This window comes from Schistosoma mansoni, chromosome 6 (genome assembly GCF_000237925.1).
Source record: "Schistosoma mansoni strain Puerto Rico chromosome 6, complete genome".
In the NCBI taxonomy this organism is placed as follows: Eukaryota; Metazoa; Platyhelminthes; class Trematoda; order Strigeidida; family Schistosomatidae; genus Schistosoma; species Schistosoma mansoni.
In genome coordinates, this window is record NC_031500.1 from 19,432,772 (window position 1) to 19,451,947 (window position 19,176).

The following is a 19,176-nucleotide window of genomic DNA, read 5'->3' on the forward strand; positions in this document are numbered from 1 at the left end:
TAATGCTGCCGACCTCTTTCTTTCTTACTCGACACGATCTATGGTGATTCCCCAACTAAAGGACAAGTTACCTGGTTATGCCACTTCTATGTGTATCTATAAATTCAGCTGCTCCTGTGGAGAAAGCTATATTGGGCGCACTACCAGACAATTGAACCAAAGAGTTAGTGAACACCTCCCTTCGTGGTTAGGAAAAGTTATGGTCAAGTCGATACGGAGCTCGATTCTTTCACACTTGATTGATAGCTGTCATGAAGTTGACAGAAACCAGTCTTTTAAAGTTATTTATCGTATTCCTACTACTTTTCCTTATGGGGTTCGATCTCGTCTCCTACACATAGCAGAAGCTATAGGAATTCGATCCAACAACCCAAGTCTTTGTGTTCATAAGAAATTTGTAACACCCTTATCCCTCCCTTGGCCTTAATAAATAATCTTATTTTCCATACTCTTTCTTCGTTTATTTTTCTTCACCCCCCCTATCAATTATTTACTTATAATTTTTCTAATATTCGCTTCCAATTATCTGAACACTTCTTATTACGTAATCTTATAATTTCTATGAATGTTATTTCAGTGTCTATATTTTCTAATCATTGACCTATTTTCCTATTATGTAACATTGATTCAAGCCTTTTATTATTCTTATCACAACTAGTACACTTGTCATTACACTATCAATTTGTACTTTCTACTTATTATTAATTTTGATTATGTAATCTATTCCACTGTTATCATTGACTCATAAACTGCCTTGATTTGTTTAATAATTTCGTATATGCATATAAATATTACTGTATATTAGAGTAAAGCCTGATGAGGATCTAATCGGAAACAATATTCTTTAAACTGTTTGGATCTAGTTTATCTTGTTGTATTGTTTAGTTAAGTGTATAGTCGTTACTTTCTCCAGCATACTGATATCTTTGTTATAACTAATTATCGTTCGGATAACCGTTGAATTATCTATTTTGTTATATCTTGGGAAATTTAACCTAAAACATTTAATAGTTGTATATATCAACTATTTACAACCTTAGTTTTCTTCTAATCTACTTCTAATCCAGCAAACTTAGCTACCATCAAAGTTGACGATAGTTAACCAAATATAGTATACGTCTTAGCCACCTCGGTTAGTGGAAAAAAAAACTGGAAATGTAAAGAGTGAATGTATCTTCTCTTTTATGAACAATTCTGAACCATCTTACATAGTATCTCTAACCACTGATTGTGGACTTCGCTAGGACTCTAACCAAGTTGTCCGCATCTAAGAATATGGCTTAAACCATCGGTCAGTTACCCCATGAAGTTATGGATTGTTCTGACCAGCATAGCCTTATTTTTCTTCTAACCTACTTCTATTCCAGCAAACTTGGAGCCCATCGAACTTGACGATAGTTAACCAAATATAGTATACGTCTCAGCCACCTCAGTTAGTGGAAATTTACAACTTCGTCAACATCAACTTTTCATGTTTGTCTACTATCTTAGCAAATTTAATCAAAAAAACATTTAGCAGTTACATATATCAACTATATACATACCTCACATCGTAAACATGTGATTCGTATCAATGTATCCTCTCGTGTTCCAAGTCCATACATACTATCATACAATTGACAAACTAATAACAGACGTAAATCCATCAATGCCATAACTATTTTAAATAAGAAAAACAAACATTGTAGATTTAATATACAAAACACATAATTTTCATAGTTGAAATCATGAGTCAATCGAAGCTAGACCACTATGGAAAACCTGGAAGCACTGAACAGCTGTTTCGTCCTATTATGGGACTCCTCATTGGCAGTGCGCATCCACGATCCCGCACTCGCGTGATTCGAACCCAGAACCTACCAGTCTCACGCCAGAGCACTTAACCGATAGACCACTATGAAAATACTAAATTCTCCACAAAACCCCTTTTGATCTAAAAACAGATAATGACATTGAATTGCATTAAATTTTTATGTGTTGAAAATTGCTAAACTTTGGGCTGTTTCAAAATTAGTTTCAATTGAATTTAGCACCTTACTAGTGTCGTCAACTACTCATGGATTAAAAAAGGTACAATCCTAAAATGATTATTTCATAGTTATTCAGCGGACTGTGGTTATTACTTTGTGGTGTGTGCTACTGATGTCGATAGGTATATGTAATATGTATCATCAATCGAAAGTGGAATGCTTAACAGCAGAAGATTAAGAAAATCTAAGAAAAGAGAACGAGAACAGAGAATGATTGATGTGAAAACGAAGGAACAGTGAAGTCTGAGACGATTGATGGATACTTTTCAAATGATCACAATTGATTGATCACTGGGTGGTGATCAATGTCATGCGTGCCATTAGTCAAGGTGGCTCGACACTGCGTGCACTATGTTGAGATAAGATGGTGTTTGGAACTGGTCAACAGGAAACCCTGGACCTAGGTTTCGTGCTACTTGGCATTCGTCAGCAAGGTGCACCTGTAATCTTGAGGGAACTGGTACTCCCTGACAGATTCGATCCCGTGTCACCCAGCTTCACACTCAGAGACGTTACCACTGAGCTATTGTGGCCGCGACCGACCTCCTGTAGGACTGAGGATTTCCTATCCAACAATCAGACACAGACCTAGCTTACCTACTTTTTCGTTTTGCTAATGAATCATACTCTTACTTCTTTTAATAGTTTGTGACAGGATTTCATTCTCAACATTAATTATTCGTTTGTTATTGAATAAGTCATACTATTCCAATTGAATGTTTCTAGAGAAATGGCAGTTGTTATTAATATATAGTCATCTAGTTGGTTAATTCCTTTTCTTATAAAGTACGTTCAGTAGTGATTCCAAGAATACCTAATCAGTTCTACCATTTGTGTGACTGTAGTATTTTGTCACTTGACTGATCAGTCATAACAGATCTTTGGCTTTGCATGATTATCACGATAAGAATCATCAGGGTTCATTATTTTCTGTTACAGAAGTCTATGAACAGGTCTAGCTCAAATCCTATCTTACGAATCTGTACTTTAACTAAATGAGATTGGTAAGTCCTGGGTTCGAATCTCGCGAGTCGGGATTGTGGATGTTCACTGCTACTAAGGAGTGCCACAATAAGACGAAATGGCCTTCCAGTGCTTCCAGGTTTTCCATGGCGGTCTAGCTTCGACTGACTCACGATTTCAACTATATATATATAAATGATAATTTGTTTAGCATGAATCTCAGGCTATCAATCTATAAGTGTATTAGAATGAATAAAAAGGATCATATTCATTTCAGATGATATAACTCTTCACAACATTACGAACTGGTTAACCTTTCGTAAGATTTTGGTGAATCTCGATAAAGTTCACTAACAGTTCACGTGACAAATAGTCGATATGATAAAAATTTTAAGGACTGAATACATGTTATCCTTACTTGGTGTCCGATATCAATGTATTACAAATTCAATATAGATATATTATCTACCAGACAAACAGCCTTTTAAAGTGAAATACAACTCAACTTTATATGAAATAAATCTGTCAGAAAGTATTTTGTTTGTCTTATAATAAGAAAATATCCTGGTACGGCAGGGAGTGGGTCGAGTCAGCTCTCCCTCTCGAAAACGTGCATACATAATCTGCTAGAGAAGTACTACTCATTGTCTTCTCGCCACAGAGGGTGTTGTTTAACGAATTGAGTGGACAAAAAGCAAATATCCGGTCCTTTTACCCGGGTTACTGGGTACGGAGGATATACCTAGAAGAGCTACAAAACCTCAACTCCGAACCGATGGTGCACATGGGCTCCAGGATCCTGATGGAACAAATGGCATATGAACTAATTGCTGGTCACTTGCTATCATGGGACCAAATCTCCTTACGTTACTCCACTCTCTTATGGATTAGACCTCTAGGTCAAAGGCTCCTGGTTTGGCCATCTAAGAAAATCACCTGTTTCGGTTCAGGCACCCGGGTAGTATCTCAGCCCTGACACAAATTGAATGATGAAGTGTAATCCCTCCTTGTACCAATGTTTATGGGTTTAAATGAATAAATGCATTCATATATAGAAAATGTTCACTTACTCATTGTATTTAACCCTGATCTAAATGGTTCTGAGAATTTTTTCGATATAACTTCAACTATTGTATTATGGTATTTCTACAAAACAGAATAAAAATTACATATGTAGAATGATTTTTTTTGTTAAAGTTGAATATCAAATTATCCCTTATTTGATTTTTCAATATTTTTCTTAGGCTACTTCGGTTGCTCTTATAGTAACTACCGCAACCACCATCAAAAACATAGAAGTATTTATAAACCAGTATCTATGCAAGATACTCAATATCCATTGACTGGTTACTATCAGCAACAGCCTATTTTGGGAGAGGAAAAACCAACTTCGAACTGAAGAGGAAATTAGGAAAAGACATTAGAAGTGGTCTGGATATACATCACGGAAATCGCCAAACTGCATCATGAGGCAAGCGCTAACTAGGAATCATGAAGGAAAAGGGTATTCTCAGCATAAAGTATTTCAACAAGTTTCCTTTTCTTATTTCTTCATTGACCTTTGCGATAAATATTGAGTGGTTGCCAGTAAGATGTTAACAGTTTAGGATTTGATATCTGATTAATGTATATTCTTTTCGATTCAAATTACCAGCGACCACAATGTCTCTGATTGGGATCTTTTGTAACTTGTATAGCGAAATGCTGTAAACCAATGAGACTAATAGGCATAGTCATGTTGTAAAAGAAACAAGCAAAAAACATAACTTGTTGGAATGTCAAGATGGCAGGAACAGGTAGCATATGGGTTTAAGAAGGCAACCTGGTATCTAATTATTTCATACACAATATCATTATCAATCTAAATCATATCTATGTCTACAATTGAGGGTAATGGAAATTAGAATCCGGTTTCTCTAACAGAAACATTTCGTATAGCTTAAATCATAATATCTCTAATATTGTGTAAATTATGATCCTGTAAAACGACCTAGAAATCATTCCAAATTACGTAGTTAGTTTACTGAGAATTTTAATAGTTGAATTCATGATTCAATCAAAGCTAGATCTCTGTTGAAAACCTGGAGGCATGGAACGACCATTTCGTCCTAGTATGAGACTCCTCAGCTGTGCGCATCCACGATCCCGCTCTCTGGATTTGAATCTCGAACCTATCAGTATCGCGTACTTCCAGGTTTTCCATGGTGGTCTAGATTTAATTGACTTATAAATTCAACTATTATATTATTATAATATCCACAAAACCCCTTTCTGATTATTGAGTTTTGTTGAAATATAAAATATAATTGTAAATACCTTTCTGTAAGATACTCAGTAAATTTTTTTCGTTTTAAAATGAAATAATTAACAGCAAGTGGCTATCAGGAATCAGTGGCCGAGTGGATAACGCGATGGCGTTTGAAGTGAAAGGTACTGGGTTCGAGTCCCAGAGTGAACATCAACTCTGAGACGCAGGTACATCCAACTGACGAGTCCCAAATAAGATGAAATGAGCGTCCTGGATTCCACTGCTAGCCACTATCCATCTCTGCATACCAATTAACAATATAGTTTTATTGAAGGTACTAGAAACAGCTGCTCTCTCATCATTTAAAGTCCAAATATGAAATCATAGAGTTACCTGTCACTGTTTACAAGAAATAGGCTTCCTACTGACTTTCACATTCAACTAGGAATGTTCTATTTAAAAAGGTGTTGCTGACCTAACAACAATTAAACAATCCTTGTAGAATATACATATGCATTTCCCTCGTTTTGGGATTCGTAGAAATGTATTTCCACAACTTCTTCATCCAGTAACCATGTTGTCTGTAAATTACTGAATGTAAATTCAGTGATTATTATTGTTAACATTATTTGATTTATGAAAGTTTATGACCATGATTAAGTTCACAAAGTATGTGTGTGACTATAAATATTGATTAAAACTTGGGTAAATTAAGTTGGCCTACATGCCTTTTCCACTGGCATTATTTCGTTTCACTTCACTCTCACTCTTCTTCTCTTCCTTTATTACATCTCTCTGATTGTCTGTTCCTATCAACTATTGTACAAAATATACCTATTCAAAATTCATTCTCATATTCAACTTATTTTTTAATTCTGTTATATACACTAAAGCGGATTAAATCAATGATTATATACAAGGATAACAGATATGTATATTTCAATAACAATCCACTTAAAGTCAGATATCCCTTCCATATAGAATAGTGAAGCACAATAGGCCCTTCTGGAGAAGAGTGCTACATCGAAGCATGGCACAACTACCGGGGCGGGATAGCTATTTCTGCACTGCTTATGAAGAACCATTACATAACTCTCACCACCCATTTTTTTGTCTTTTCGTTTTTGTTTGGGCAGACTCATTTTTATTTTACCACTCTTTTGAATCCTCAGTAATAATGCAATGACTCTATGTAGCCTTTGTAATCTTTCTCTGGTATTGGTAGAGTGGTTGATTAGACCGATCTCCACCACCCGGGTCACCGCTCACGTTAGCTCATGGAAACAGTCTCATAGAGTCACATATCACGTTAACAAAAATCATATTATGTAATGATTATCTTTATTTTGTCAGTCAGTCAGCTACAACGTAGAACCAGGCACATATATGCTTCGGTCCAAGTTGCCATGTCTCATTAGTACAATAAGATGAACACCGGATTCATAGAAGTAGTTAATTTAGTGGTCGTAATATATAAAAGAAAGGTTGTATATAAGGATATAGTACAGGGAGAAAAGTAGATATGAAGCAATTTTAATCTCAAAGATCTTACTTACCGCTAAATATAGATCCCATATTTCTTTTACATGATATTTACTTCGTTTTGTTAAAATTTTTATGAATGTATCAGAATCACCTTTACCTGCACGTCTATATCATACACACATACATACACAAAAGAAAATAGTAATAATTGATAAGTGAATATACTACATAATGTAGTAAATAGGGTCTATTCTAACAACCAGAGCAATAATTTTTATAGGTACATGGAATGTCCGGACAATGTGGGAGACCGGAAGAGTCTTCCAAATTGCTGCTGCAGAATTCTAATTGAACAGAAAGGTAATGTTTGTTACTAAGTGAAATCAGTTGGAGAGCTGTTTAAAAAACAGACCGCTATCGATCAAGTGTAATAGAACTGAGCTGCGCATTGTCTTGACAGTACCTTTTCCTAATCACGAAGGGAGGTTTTTACTAACTCTTTGGCCAAGGTGTCTGGTAGTTCATCCAACAGAGATTTCTTCACAAGAGCAACTGAATTCGTAGATACATATAGAAGTGGAATAACCACATGACTTATCTTTTAGTTGAGGAATTACCATAGATTGAAGTCTAATGATTCATAGATTGAAATTCTGTCAGTTTGCAGTGGAATCCAGGACGCGCGTTTACTCCTATCTGGGACTTTTTCAGCTAGATGTAACCGCATCTCAGAGTTGATGTCCACCCTGGGACTCGAATCCAATACCTTTCGCTTCAAACGCCATCGCGTTATCCACTCGGCTACTGAGTCCCGATAGCCATTTGCTTGTGCGATGGAGTGAAGTAGAAATTCACTTGATATTGTTTGTTTGAATCTTCCCATCGATGTTTAGGACTGCAATTGATCAGTCTCTTATTGGCATATGTGTATACTGTGCGTATTGCCTCGATATTGCCTTAAGTCAGAAGAATTCTAAGCAAAGATGTGTAGTGGCTAGCAGTTGAATCCCTATAATCACTTATAATTTATTAGTTGATTCTTGATTTATTTGGCGTGATCGATTTTGGCTCAACGCTAGTGAGTTGTTAAATATATTCGAGATGGATTTTCTGTGCTAATGTCAGTCTCTAATTAAATTTATCGTCGCATTGTGCGAATCTTGTCCCGAAACCTAGGTCTAGGATTTCTTATCTATTACCTTCACTCATCTTAAATCTCTTTGACCTTTTTAGTCGTGTATACCAGTAAACGATGTTCAGTCAATCTTCTACTATTAAAATCAAATTAAATATTGACTAGTTATTATGAGTAGACTTACTTTTCTCCAGCATAATATAAATCTTCAACATCTTTATCAACTTGACTTCGACTAACTAATCTTGATGTACTTCTAGTTCTTATAGCTTCTTCTACTAATTCTGGTGGATCTTCATCACGTCTTGCTTGTAATAATGCTACTAATAATTGTTCATATGGAGGTTTTGTTTCTTTGATTATATCACTTTCAAGTGTACGCTGTGAAGCTTCTACGTAAAAATAGTAAATGTAATGATTTATTCAATGGTTCACTGTGAATTAATATGTCATCTATATGTTTTGTTAAATATTTGGTTAATATTAGAAGGGTTTTTTGTGGATATTATAGTAATTTTATTAGTTTAGATCATGAGTCAATTGTAGCTAGACCACCATGGAGAACCTGGAAGCACTGGACGACCGTTTCGTCCTATTGTGGGACTCCTCAGTGGCAGTGCGCATCCACGATCCCACCTTGTAAGATTCGAACTCAGGACTTATCAATCTCCCGCGTGAGCGTTTAACTTCTAGACCATTGAGTCGTCATCCAATGGTGTTAAGGTCTAAATTCAACCGATCCATTCTATCGTTCTTCTGAACGATATTATCAGAAAGAAACTTGAAGTAGAAGTGTTTTATTCGAATTTCGCCATATATGACTCAGCTTATCCTGTAGACTTTGATCATGATTGGTTATTGTTGACCATTAAACTGTCATTGTCTTTGAAATAGGACAATTTTCTAGTTAAGTTAAAATAACTTATTGGAATTTTAATTTGTTGGATGAGAAATCTAGCTTCTAAATGTAACCTCTAACATTAAAGTTTGAATTCACGGTCTCACAATTTATTACACTATTTCTTAGTTTTGAGTCAGATCCATTGGTGAAACTGTTAGAACATAAAGGTTCCTCAAGTTTCAAACTCCAAAAAAAATTGATTGTGGTTTCAGAAAACATAAGATGAGACTAAGCTTAAATTAAGAATGATACTCAGTGTTGATATTGGATAATAAGCTCTTCCTGACACGTAAACAAAAAGATGAAACTCAGTGGTTTATAGACAATATAATGATTACAATGAACGAATGAGTAATTCCTCATAACTTATTGAGGTTAAATTTACAGGAATTCATGATAATTATCTTAAAGGAGTGTTGTAGAGAAAGTAGTAATTTAATAGTTGAGTTCCTGAGTTAATTGAAGCTAGACCACCATTGAAAACGTAGAGGCATTGGATAGCCGTTTCGTCCCAGTATGTGACTCCTCAGCAGGTATTTCTAATTCTGGAGTTTTAGTGAGAAGCCGTGAGCAGTGGAGTTCAACCAGATCTGTTGTGAGATAGTAAGTCACTAAAGACAATGGTGGACGATCGCTCATTCTCTTGGATTGGTCGAAACGCGCTCAGTGGTAGAGGGCCCCATACTAGGATGAAACGGCCGTCCAATGCTTCCAGGTTTTCTATGGTGATCTAGCTTCAACTGACTCATGATTTCAACCACTGAAATTTAATAATTTTTCATTAACTACTTATAAACAATATAACAGTAATATGAAAAAATATTTTAGAAATAAATATTAAAAATCCTTACTTTTTGGCTCTTCTTCTTGAAGCACTATATAAATAGAAGTAATAGGTACATATTTATAATAATGAGTTATTATCAGTTATTTAACTAACAGATTTTTTAAATGGTCAATAATACAATGAACTACGGATTACGCAAATAACAAAGTTACATTTTGTTCATTAATTCTTATTATTTATGGGAAGCATTGATACATAGGGGCACAGGATACATATGCACCACACAAGTCACGTGATTTATGTGTCGGATATGATACTGTCAAGGTTTCCAAACTGAATCAGGCAGTTTTCTTAGGTGGCCGCAACTCGAGTCTTCGACGTAAAGGTTTGATCCACAAGGCAATGGAGCATCGTGAGGAGATGCAGTCCCATGGTAGCCGGTGACTAACACTAGGTTCATACGCCATTCGTTCCATCAGGATCCTGGAGCCCATGTACACCATTGGTTTGGAATCAGGGTTTTCCAACTCCCCTTGGTGGACTCTCTGTTTCCACTAACCCGGTTGAAGCACCGGACGTTCGCTTTTCGTCCTCTCAATTTCTTAAAGAACAGTAATGCCACGAGAATGCAGTGAGTAGGATTTCCCTAGTAGTGGTTGTATGCGCGTGGTCATGTGAGAGCATTTTAAAAGTAAGAGCTGACTCTCCTTACTCTCGGTCATACTAGTGTATTTGGGGGCATAGAAAGAATGTCGCTGTCAGGATTTAGGTAAATTTATTATGTAATTAGTCATAATATCTATGATAAAAGTATACTTCATTGGAATGGATTTGATCGCTTTATTCCCTTTAATCTCTTTGAACGTCTATAGGTGAATAAATTCTTGTTTTTAACTGTATCATTAATACCATTGGCATTTTGACGACTTTGCAGAAGATTAGGTAACATTTTAAATGACATTACCTGTATTAAATGTATATGACATACATAGAAACCAATGTTTTCTTCGACTTTACGGGATGCTCATCAGATATCCCAAGAATAATCTAAATGTTGATAAGTCAAGTGAATCCAAACGGATCACAATTATGTAAACGTGATTCAATTCATTCAATTGTTATTAGAAATGATCACTAACAACATTTCAGACCATATTTCACATAGCTAATGTTCAATAGACATAAGTTGAAGCATTAATATTTTGAAATGAACCCCCCCTTTACATAAATGGGTTAGACAACCATTAGATATTTTCAGATGGGGTTTTTGTGGAGATTTAGCATATTTCATAGTTGAAAGTGTGAGTCAATTGAAGCTAGACCACCAAGGGAAACCTGGAAGCACTGGACGACCGTTTCGTCCTATTATGGGACTCCTCAGTGGCAGTGCGCATCCACGAACCCACACTCGTGAGATTCTAACCCAGGACCTACCAGTCTCGAGCCTGAGCACTTAACCGATAGACCACTGAGCTGGCATCCAACGGTGTTAATGTCTAACTTCAACTGATCCACGAAGTTGAGCTTAGATTTTTGAAGAAGTGTTTGAATGATATTGTTGACCAAAACATATTGAACTTAAGTGTTCATATATTCTACGAAGAATCAAAGATTAATGGTAGTGAATTTATTGTTTGAGTTACAGTTTAAATGGACTAAAAAGTATTAGGCGATTCCGGGTAGTCGACAAGATACCATGGACTTAGGTTTTTAGCTATTCACCACTCGCCAGTAAAGTATATTAGCAAGATTAAGATAACTGATGTAATATGTGGTAGTAGATATACCTTACTAACATGTTCTAAGTAGCAAGAAACCTAAGTTCAAGTTTTACAGCTGACGTCCTTGAAACATGTGAAATCAAATGATATTGTATACTATTTTGAGTCACTTTTACTAGTGGCCTAACTATAACTCGACCGACGGGATTCCGTTTGCCGCAAAAGACTAGATAAACATTATAGTATCCACAATTCAATGATTAGTCAACTGCAGATCGGGAAATCAAACTTTTTAATAAATATACACCATCAAACTTTTCATCATCAATTCAAGCTATTTACCATGGAGAAAGTGTGTTCACTGACACAGTTATCGCGATGATATATACAAACTATTATGAACTTAATAGGTGACTCATGGAAGATTTTCATTTCGATATGGTCATCATAAGAACTGCGTTATATGTGTGTACGTTTTCAATGATTTCTGAACCAAAATAAAAAAGCGACTCTTCAGCTTTTGATCTCCAATGATTCTTCACCAATATAAACTACCGTATCCTATGCATCCGATTTATTGAGAAAGCACCTATACTCTTCAATAGTTTGGTCTTCAAGTTAAACCATAAGAGTATGTTGTTTGTTCAGTGTACACTAAAACAACAAATCTTATCTGTTTTTAATATGAATATATTTCTGTTAAATTCACAGTTATATAATATACCCTTATGGGTAAGAGTAATTTCGCACTGGTTTTCAGGAGAACCAGACACCATCCAGACTTTCACTTGACAACTCGAACAGTTCAGCTCAATCCCGTTTAACAGGAGAGCCAGATACTGCCTAGGCTTAACCTGAGCAGTACAGCTCAATCTCGCCCCATAGGAGAACCAGACACTATATAGGCTTCAACGCTACAATTCGAACAGTACAGCTCAATTCTCTAGCGCAACCACACAGTACCAAGCACACTGATGGATCAATTTCTGTTAAGTTACGTGGTTAAAATATAAAATTCTACCTTTTCCAATGAGGATTAATTACTGTTCAATGTTATCATTGGATGATTCTAGTAATGAAATTTGCATATGTAAACTTTAAAGAAGCATTCATCATGGAAAAACTTCGTAATAGACAGTGAATAGTTATTTACTTGTATACTTTCTGAATAATGTCAACTTGATGAATGTTTTGTATTTGTTAACAAACATCAACTAATGCATTTGAAAGAGTTAAAAACTATATGGTAAAGATTACTTAAGAACATTTGGTATCATGGTGGTGAGTACTACTGATGTCGATAGATATAAGTAGTATATATATCATCAATCGAAAATGAAATGCCTGGTAGCTGAAGGTTAAGAAGATTAAAGAGAACGAGTACAGAGAATGGTTGATGTAGAAACGAAGGAACAGTCAAGTCTGAGATGATTGATGGCTACTTTTCAAATGAAGTATTTACTATATGATGTTCAAATACATTCGATTGCCCCTCCCCTTGTCTGTTCACATTCACATCCACATTATCATTTTGATCAATAAACAGACAACAACAAAAGATGAAAAAAATTTTTTTTGGAGGGGAAAATTCCCATGATTACCTTCTTGATATGCTTTTTTCAACATCATAATTTCATGATTATTACAACAACATATAATCTCATTAACAATATCTGGTTTCTTTAATCCTTTATATAAATCATGAGCTAATATTTGTATGCTTCCACGAAATAAAGTTTTGATAAGACTTTCATAATCACCTTTTGTTGAACTACATAATACATGAACTAAATCCTTGAAGAGAACAAAATAAAGAAAAGAAATAATAGATACATCTGATGAATTAGTGGTAAACACTGAAAGAAACTAAGTATTGTTTGTTTGAATCTTCCCATTGATGTTTAGGACTGTAGCTGATGAGTCCCAAGTAGGACGAAACGCGCGTCCTGAGTTCCACTGCTAGCCATTATCCATCTTTACTGAAAAAAGCTTGTTGTTGAACTCTCGGTATATATAATTTCTGTAAGATTAAGAACAATGCTTTTAGGCCTTTGTAAGTAAAGATGGATAGTGGCTAGCAGTGAAATCCAGTTTGACGCGTCACTTCGTCCTATTTGGGACTAGTCAACTGGATGTACCTGCATCTCAGAGTTGATGTTCACTCTGGGACTCGAACCCAGTACCTTTCGCTCCAAACTGAGACTGACCAGTTGCAGTCCTAAACATCAATGGGAAGATTCAAACAAACAATACTAAGTGAATCTTTGTGATTACTGTTTTATTTTGATTCATCGATATGATATTCCAATGTATAATTCATGTTGTAAATTGTTTTTATCTAACTTTGAAGGGGGTTTTATGAAGATTTTAGTAATTTTATACGGTTAATATAGTTGAAATCATGAGTCAATTGAAGCTAGACCACCATGGAAAACCTGGAAGCATTGGACGGTCGTTTTGTTCTATTGTTGAACTCCTCAGCAGTGCGCATCCACGATCCCGCCACGCGAGATTCCAACCCAGTACCTACCAGCTTCGCGCTAGAGCACTTAACCTCTAGATCACTCAGTCGGCATCCAATAGTGTTAATGTCCAACCTCAACCAATCCACGAAATTGCGCGACCAACTTCCATTGTACTGAGGTAGATACCTGTGTCTACCTCACATGGATTAGCCCCACTGGTCACGACTTCTCACTAGAACTCCAAGAATTACCTCGTGGAGCCAATCACTAGTGAGCATATGATTATATTAAGAGTAACCGTCAAGTTAAAGTAAGACATGTTTACATACATCAGGATTTAGTACAAAATTTTCTGGTTCTGAATATCAATAGACTAGTACAGCATAAAGTTGTTTGTAATGTCAGAATAGAAAGATCAATCCTTAGTAACTATTTACTCAGTATTATGATAAAAGTTGAAATGAGTGGTTAAACACTTACCTTTTTATATCGTCTATGAAATGTCTCTCTTATTTGATAACGTTGTTGTAGATTTCTGTGTCCTAAAATTTTAGTGATTGTTTCCTCATCAGTAGCTATAATAGAATAAATGAGTAAATATACAAACGTAGTTATTAACCAAAGCGATTAAACTTTTGAAGTAAACAGTTATATCCAATATAAGTTGAAGTATTATTGTTTAAGATAGATGAGTAATTGTGGTGTGGGTCTACTTATATCCATATAAGTAGTATATGGTGATGATCAGTCATAGAATGTATTTTGGCAGAGGATCGATAAGGAACGAACAGAAATGAAGCCCAATCGGGACGAGGATGCATGAACAATAATTATCAGAGAAGATGGATTGATATTTACAGAAGGAACAGTGAAGATTGAGACAACTGGTTGTTAATTTGCAAATTAACTGTTTATTGTATGGTTATCAGAATTTAGTGAGATAGTCTGTAATTTCTGCTTAAATACATTTGATTGTCCCCACTCGTGTTCTTGTTCACTACATAATGAGTGTTATACGATAGATTTGTTAATCTTTTAGATAGTTTGAGTAATATTTTGCCTACTGACTATGATGAATTCATTGTTTAAATGATATTCTTAGGCAAGAGGTAAATTGAATGCCGGACCACTAGCCTAAAGCTTAAGGGTTCGCGCGCAAGATCGATAGATCCTGGGTTCGAATTCCACAGGGCGGGATCGTGGATGTGCACTGTTGAGGGGTCCCGTACTAGAACGAAACAGTCATCCAGTGCTTTCAAGTTTTTCATGATGATCTAGCTTCAATTGATTCATGAACTAAACTATTACTTACTTACTTAATTACTTACTTACGCCTGTTACTCCCAATTGGGCATAGGCCGCCGACCAGCATTCTCCAATCCACTCTGTCCTTAGCCTTCTTACTCAACTATTAGATTACAACAATTCCTTACATTTTGAATGATCAATCTTAAAAGTGAACAACTGATTTATTGGTTAATTTCTATTTAGATAGTTGAAGTTATTTTCAGTGTTACGTAATTTGTAAGTTTCAAGGATTTTTTTGGGTATTTCTTATCAAATCAGAGATTATTTAGAACAATCTTCATTAATTATTCGAATTGAAATTCGATGGATCTTATTATTTCATTTGTTCTTTAAATATGATAACATAGTCTTCATAAATCAACCTTGTACTCCCAGTAAAGTACATCTATCCAAAGTTATTTATTTACTTATTTAAACACATAAATGTTGGTACAAGGAAGCACCAGATATATATGCTCCGCACAAATCTCATTTGATTTGTGTGAGGGCTGTGATACTACCCAGGTGCACAAACCGAAGCAGTGGTTTTCTTAGGGGGCTACAGCTCGAGCATTTGTCCTAAAGGTCTGATCCACAAGGCAGTGGAGCATCGTGAGGAGATGCAGTCCATGGTAGCCGGTGACCAACGATTGATTCATACACCATTTGTTCACTCAGGATCCTGGAGCCCATATGTACCATTGGTTTTGAATCAGGGTTTTCCTACTCCCCTAGGTGGACTCACCGTGTCCAGCAAAGCGCCGTACATTCGCTTTTCGTCCTCTCAATTTTGTAAACAACACTCTCGCCACGAGAATGCAGTGAGTAGGACTTCCCTGTCAGAGGCTATATACGCGTGGCTATGTGAGAGCATTTGGAGAGGGAGAGTGGACTTTCCACACTCTCACCTTACCAGAGCATTCGGGGGCTCCCCTATTAAAAAGGTTCCTAACTTTCATTCATTAAAATTCATTATTAAAGAAAACATAATTCAACTCTTTTCTGAATGTCAACAAGTGGAAGATATGTATTTTTACTCGTCTTACTCTTAGAAGAGTTGTTCATTATTGGTTAAGATTTCTTGACAAACTTAAAGAATGTATCAGAAAGTAACTCAATAATAAGAATATATTTACAGTTTCAATGATTGATTTGTAAGTGGTTAGTCCGATTTGTAAGTAGTTTATATCACTTCTTAACATCAAGTTATCAAAGAACTATGAATTACCATAAAGCACTGAATAGATGTTAAGTTCAGTCATGGGTGATTTTATGTTAAAAATACATAAACCTATACAAAACAGTTATTTTCATAGTTGCAAACGTAAGTCAATTTAAGCTAGACCACCATGGAAAACCTGAAGGCGCTGGACAACCGTTCCGTCCTACTGTGGGACTACTCAGCAGTGCGCATCCACGACCTCGCCTCGCGAGATTCGAACCCAGGACCTACCAGTCTCGCGCTAGAGCACTTAACCGATACACCATTGAGCCGGGTCTGATGGTGTTTATGTCTAACTCCAACCAATCCACGAAGTCGAGCGACCGTCCACCAATTGTCTTCAGTGAGTTCCTATCTCACAACAGACGTGGTTTGAACTCCACTGATCACTGCTTCTCACTAGAACTCCTGGATTTACTTCTCGAATTCAGTCACTAGTGAGCATATGATTATCATTATCAGAAGAAATTTTTTTGTGGAGATTTAGTATTTTCATAGTTGCAAGCGTGGGTCAATTGGAGCTAGACAATCAAGGAAAACCTGGAAGCACTTGGAAGGCCATTTCGTCCTGTTGTGGGTCTCCACAGCAGTGCGAATCCAATAATGAGCATTTCAATAATGAACTCATTACATGAAATCATCATCTAAATGATGATTCATAAGTTGACTGGTAAGAAATCGAATAATAGTCATTTTTAAAGTTCAGTAATCTACAGTATATCAAAACTGAAGAATTTTGATAAATTACAGATCTTCTTAGTAAAATCTGAGAATCATTCAGTAGAATCTTGATTTGCAAAATGCTAATCAATCGTCTTTGATTTCATCGTTCCTTCGTTTCCACACCAATCATTCTCTGTTCTCGTCCTCTTTTCTTCGATCTTCTTAACCTTCTGCTATCAGGCATTTCACTTTCGATTGATGATACATACTACTTATATCTGTCGACATCAGTAGCACACACTACAACTTGACTTGACATAATTAATGAATCAACATGTTGATGAATTTAGGCTATCCTTCTTAATACTATGAAGGATACAGTGTAGTAATTTACCTATGTTAGGGATGTCAAATCCCCAGAACTTACTTGATAAGTGGCTTAATTTTGTAATTTTATCTTGAAAATTTAAATTTAGCTATTTTCGCGCCAAAAGCGCTCTTTTCATATTTCCCACTTGTAAACTATCTTAAATGCTATTGCTCCATTGTTTCTTTGAGTGTGCTATTTTATAATGATGCCCAAGGACAATTTGTTGCTGTATATATACGTTTGACTTTTTCCCTTTATGATTACTGTGCTTCTGGCTGCTACGGAATATATTTCCCCCGCTTCCAACTTGGACTTCTTACTCTAGTTAGCTGGGTCTGGGTCGCGTCAGAATAGCTAGCTTATCGGTCTCTGGTAACAAGTCTTTGTTCCGTTCGCTAACTAGTGAATTCGTAACGCTTCAGATATAACAACCTAAAACAATACATTTGAATTAGATAAATGTTGGATAACAGGAGCAAGTGAACTGATGGATTTCAATTTCATATGAATCAGCACACGGAACACAAGGTCCTTCTATCAAAAATTTGATGTTTTTTTACAGTTTGTGTTATATCCTGGCTGAGACATGAGTACAGGTAACTTCTGGGACTTATTAATGGACGATTATTCTATATATACATTCTTATTGTTAAACTGTTGAGTATCCAGATTGTGTATATCTGTATATCCTCTTATTATAAGCTTCATTTTGACCTATGAATTATTGTTATACGAATTACTGTCCCTAAATTATATTCAGTTTATTGATTATTGTATCCCACGTTCACAGCCACATTTGGCCTGTTCTTGTACAAATACTATCTTCTATTTTATGGTGGTATGAGGTCTGTCTGTTTGGTATATAAACCGAGTATGCTTGAAATAAATGGTTTGCATAGCAGAAGCTGTAATTGGTGTTCTGGACTCAATTGGAAGGGCTAGGCGGACAAGAGACCGATAAGGATGCTAGACTGGTCATACCAGTTGAACGTCATTGATTTGGCAAAGTGCTAAGATTGGGAAAGTTGTATTCCGATTGGTGAATAAATCACGTGATAAAAGCCGGACATATAATCATAACGAGTTGGCAACGGCCTTCTTTTATAAAGTCACAACAGTTTGCAAATACTCACTTATTTATTATTCAGTCTACCATAATACCTGACATTTTTCAGTTGATCATCTTTTATTGATCCATAATGCTTGTTGTAGAATGATGTTTACGGTGTAATCGATCACAAATTTGACAAGATGAGAGTTGATGTTATTGTTAAAACTTTGAAAGCATCTTGATCATCAATTGAATTTGTTGTTTTAAACATTCAAGTTTATCTCTGTTCATTTATTCACATATTCTTATCACTATTCTTATCTTTTATATTAGAACTAAAACAACCGACTTCTATTGTTTACACTAGAACAGATCCAAAAACAACGCACATATAATAATTCAATGAGCAAAGATGGATAGTGGCTAGCAGTGGAATCCAGTTCGACGCGCGTTTCGTCTTATTTGGGAATCGTCAGCCGGATGTACCTGCCACATCTCAGAGTTGATGTTCACTCTGGGACTCGAACCTAGTAACGTTCGTTTCAAACGCCATCACGTTATCCACTCAGCTACTGAGTCCTGATAACCACTTGCTTGTGCGATGGGGTGAAGTTTAAATTCATTTAGTATTGTTTGTTTTAATATTCCCATCGATGTACTAGGACTGCAACTGGTCAGTTTCTAATTGGCATATGTGCATACTGTGCGTATTGCCTCCATATAGCCTTAATTCACAAGCATGGTAAGCAAAGATGAATAGTGGCTAGCAGTGGAATACAGGACACGCGTCACTTCGTCCTATTTGGGACTCGTCAACTGGATGTACCTGCCACATCTCAGAGTTGATG

General features: G+C 36.0%; 1 protein-coding gene and 2 non-coding genes across 3 annotated transcripts in view; 1 reads left to right on the plus strand and 2 right to left on the minus strand.

Moving 5' to 3' along the window:
- The window catches only part of Smp_077720 (putative annexin), a 29,168-nt gene that overhangs the window by 1,884 nt on the left and 8,108 nt on the right, over positions 1–19,176 (minus strand). Inside the window, exons 3-9 of the mRNA XM_018798529.1 lie at positions 14,216–14,310; positions 12,872–13,064; positions 9,614–9,637; positions 8,046–8,253; positions 6,798–6,891; positions 4,064–4,139; positions 1,545–1,657 (exon numbers count right to left, since the gene is read on the minus strand). Of these exons, the coding sequence (XP_018653462.1) occupies positions 1,545–1,657; positions 4,064–4,139; positions 6,798–6,891; positions 8,046–8,253; positions 9,614–9,637; positions 12,872–13,064; positions 14,216–14,310 (803 nt within the window). The remainder of the gene's footprint in view (positions 1–1,544; positions 1,658–4,063; positions 4,140–6,797; positions 6,892–8,045; positions 8,254–9,613; positions 9,638–12,871; positions 13,065–14,215; positions 14,311–19,176) is intronic.
- Smp_tRNA_01700_Gln_TTG.1.1 lies at positions 5,383–5,449 on the plus strand. Its single transcript has one exon. It is a non-coding gene (tRNA).
- On the minus strand, positions 7,466–7,537 carry Smp_tRNA_00467_Pseudo_TTG.1.1. The gene has a single exon. It is a non-coding gene (tRNA).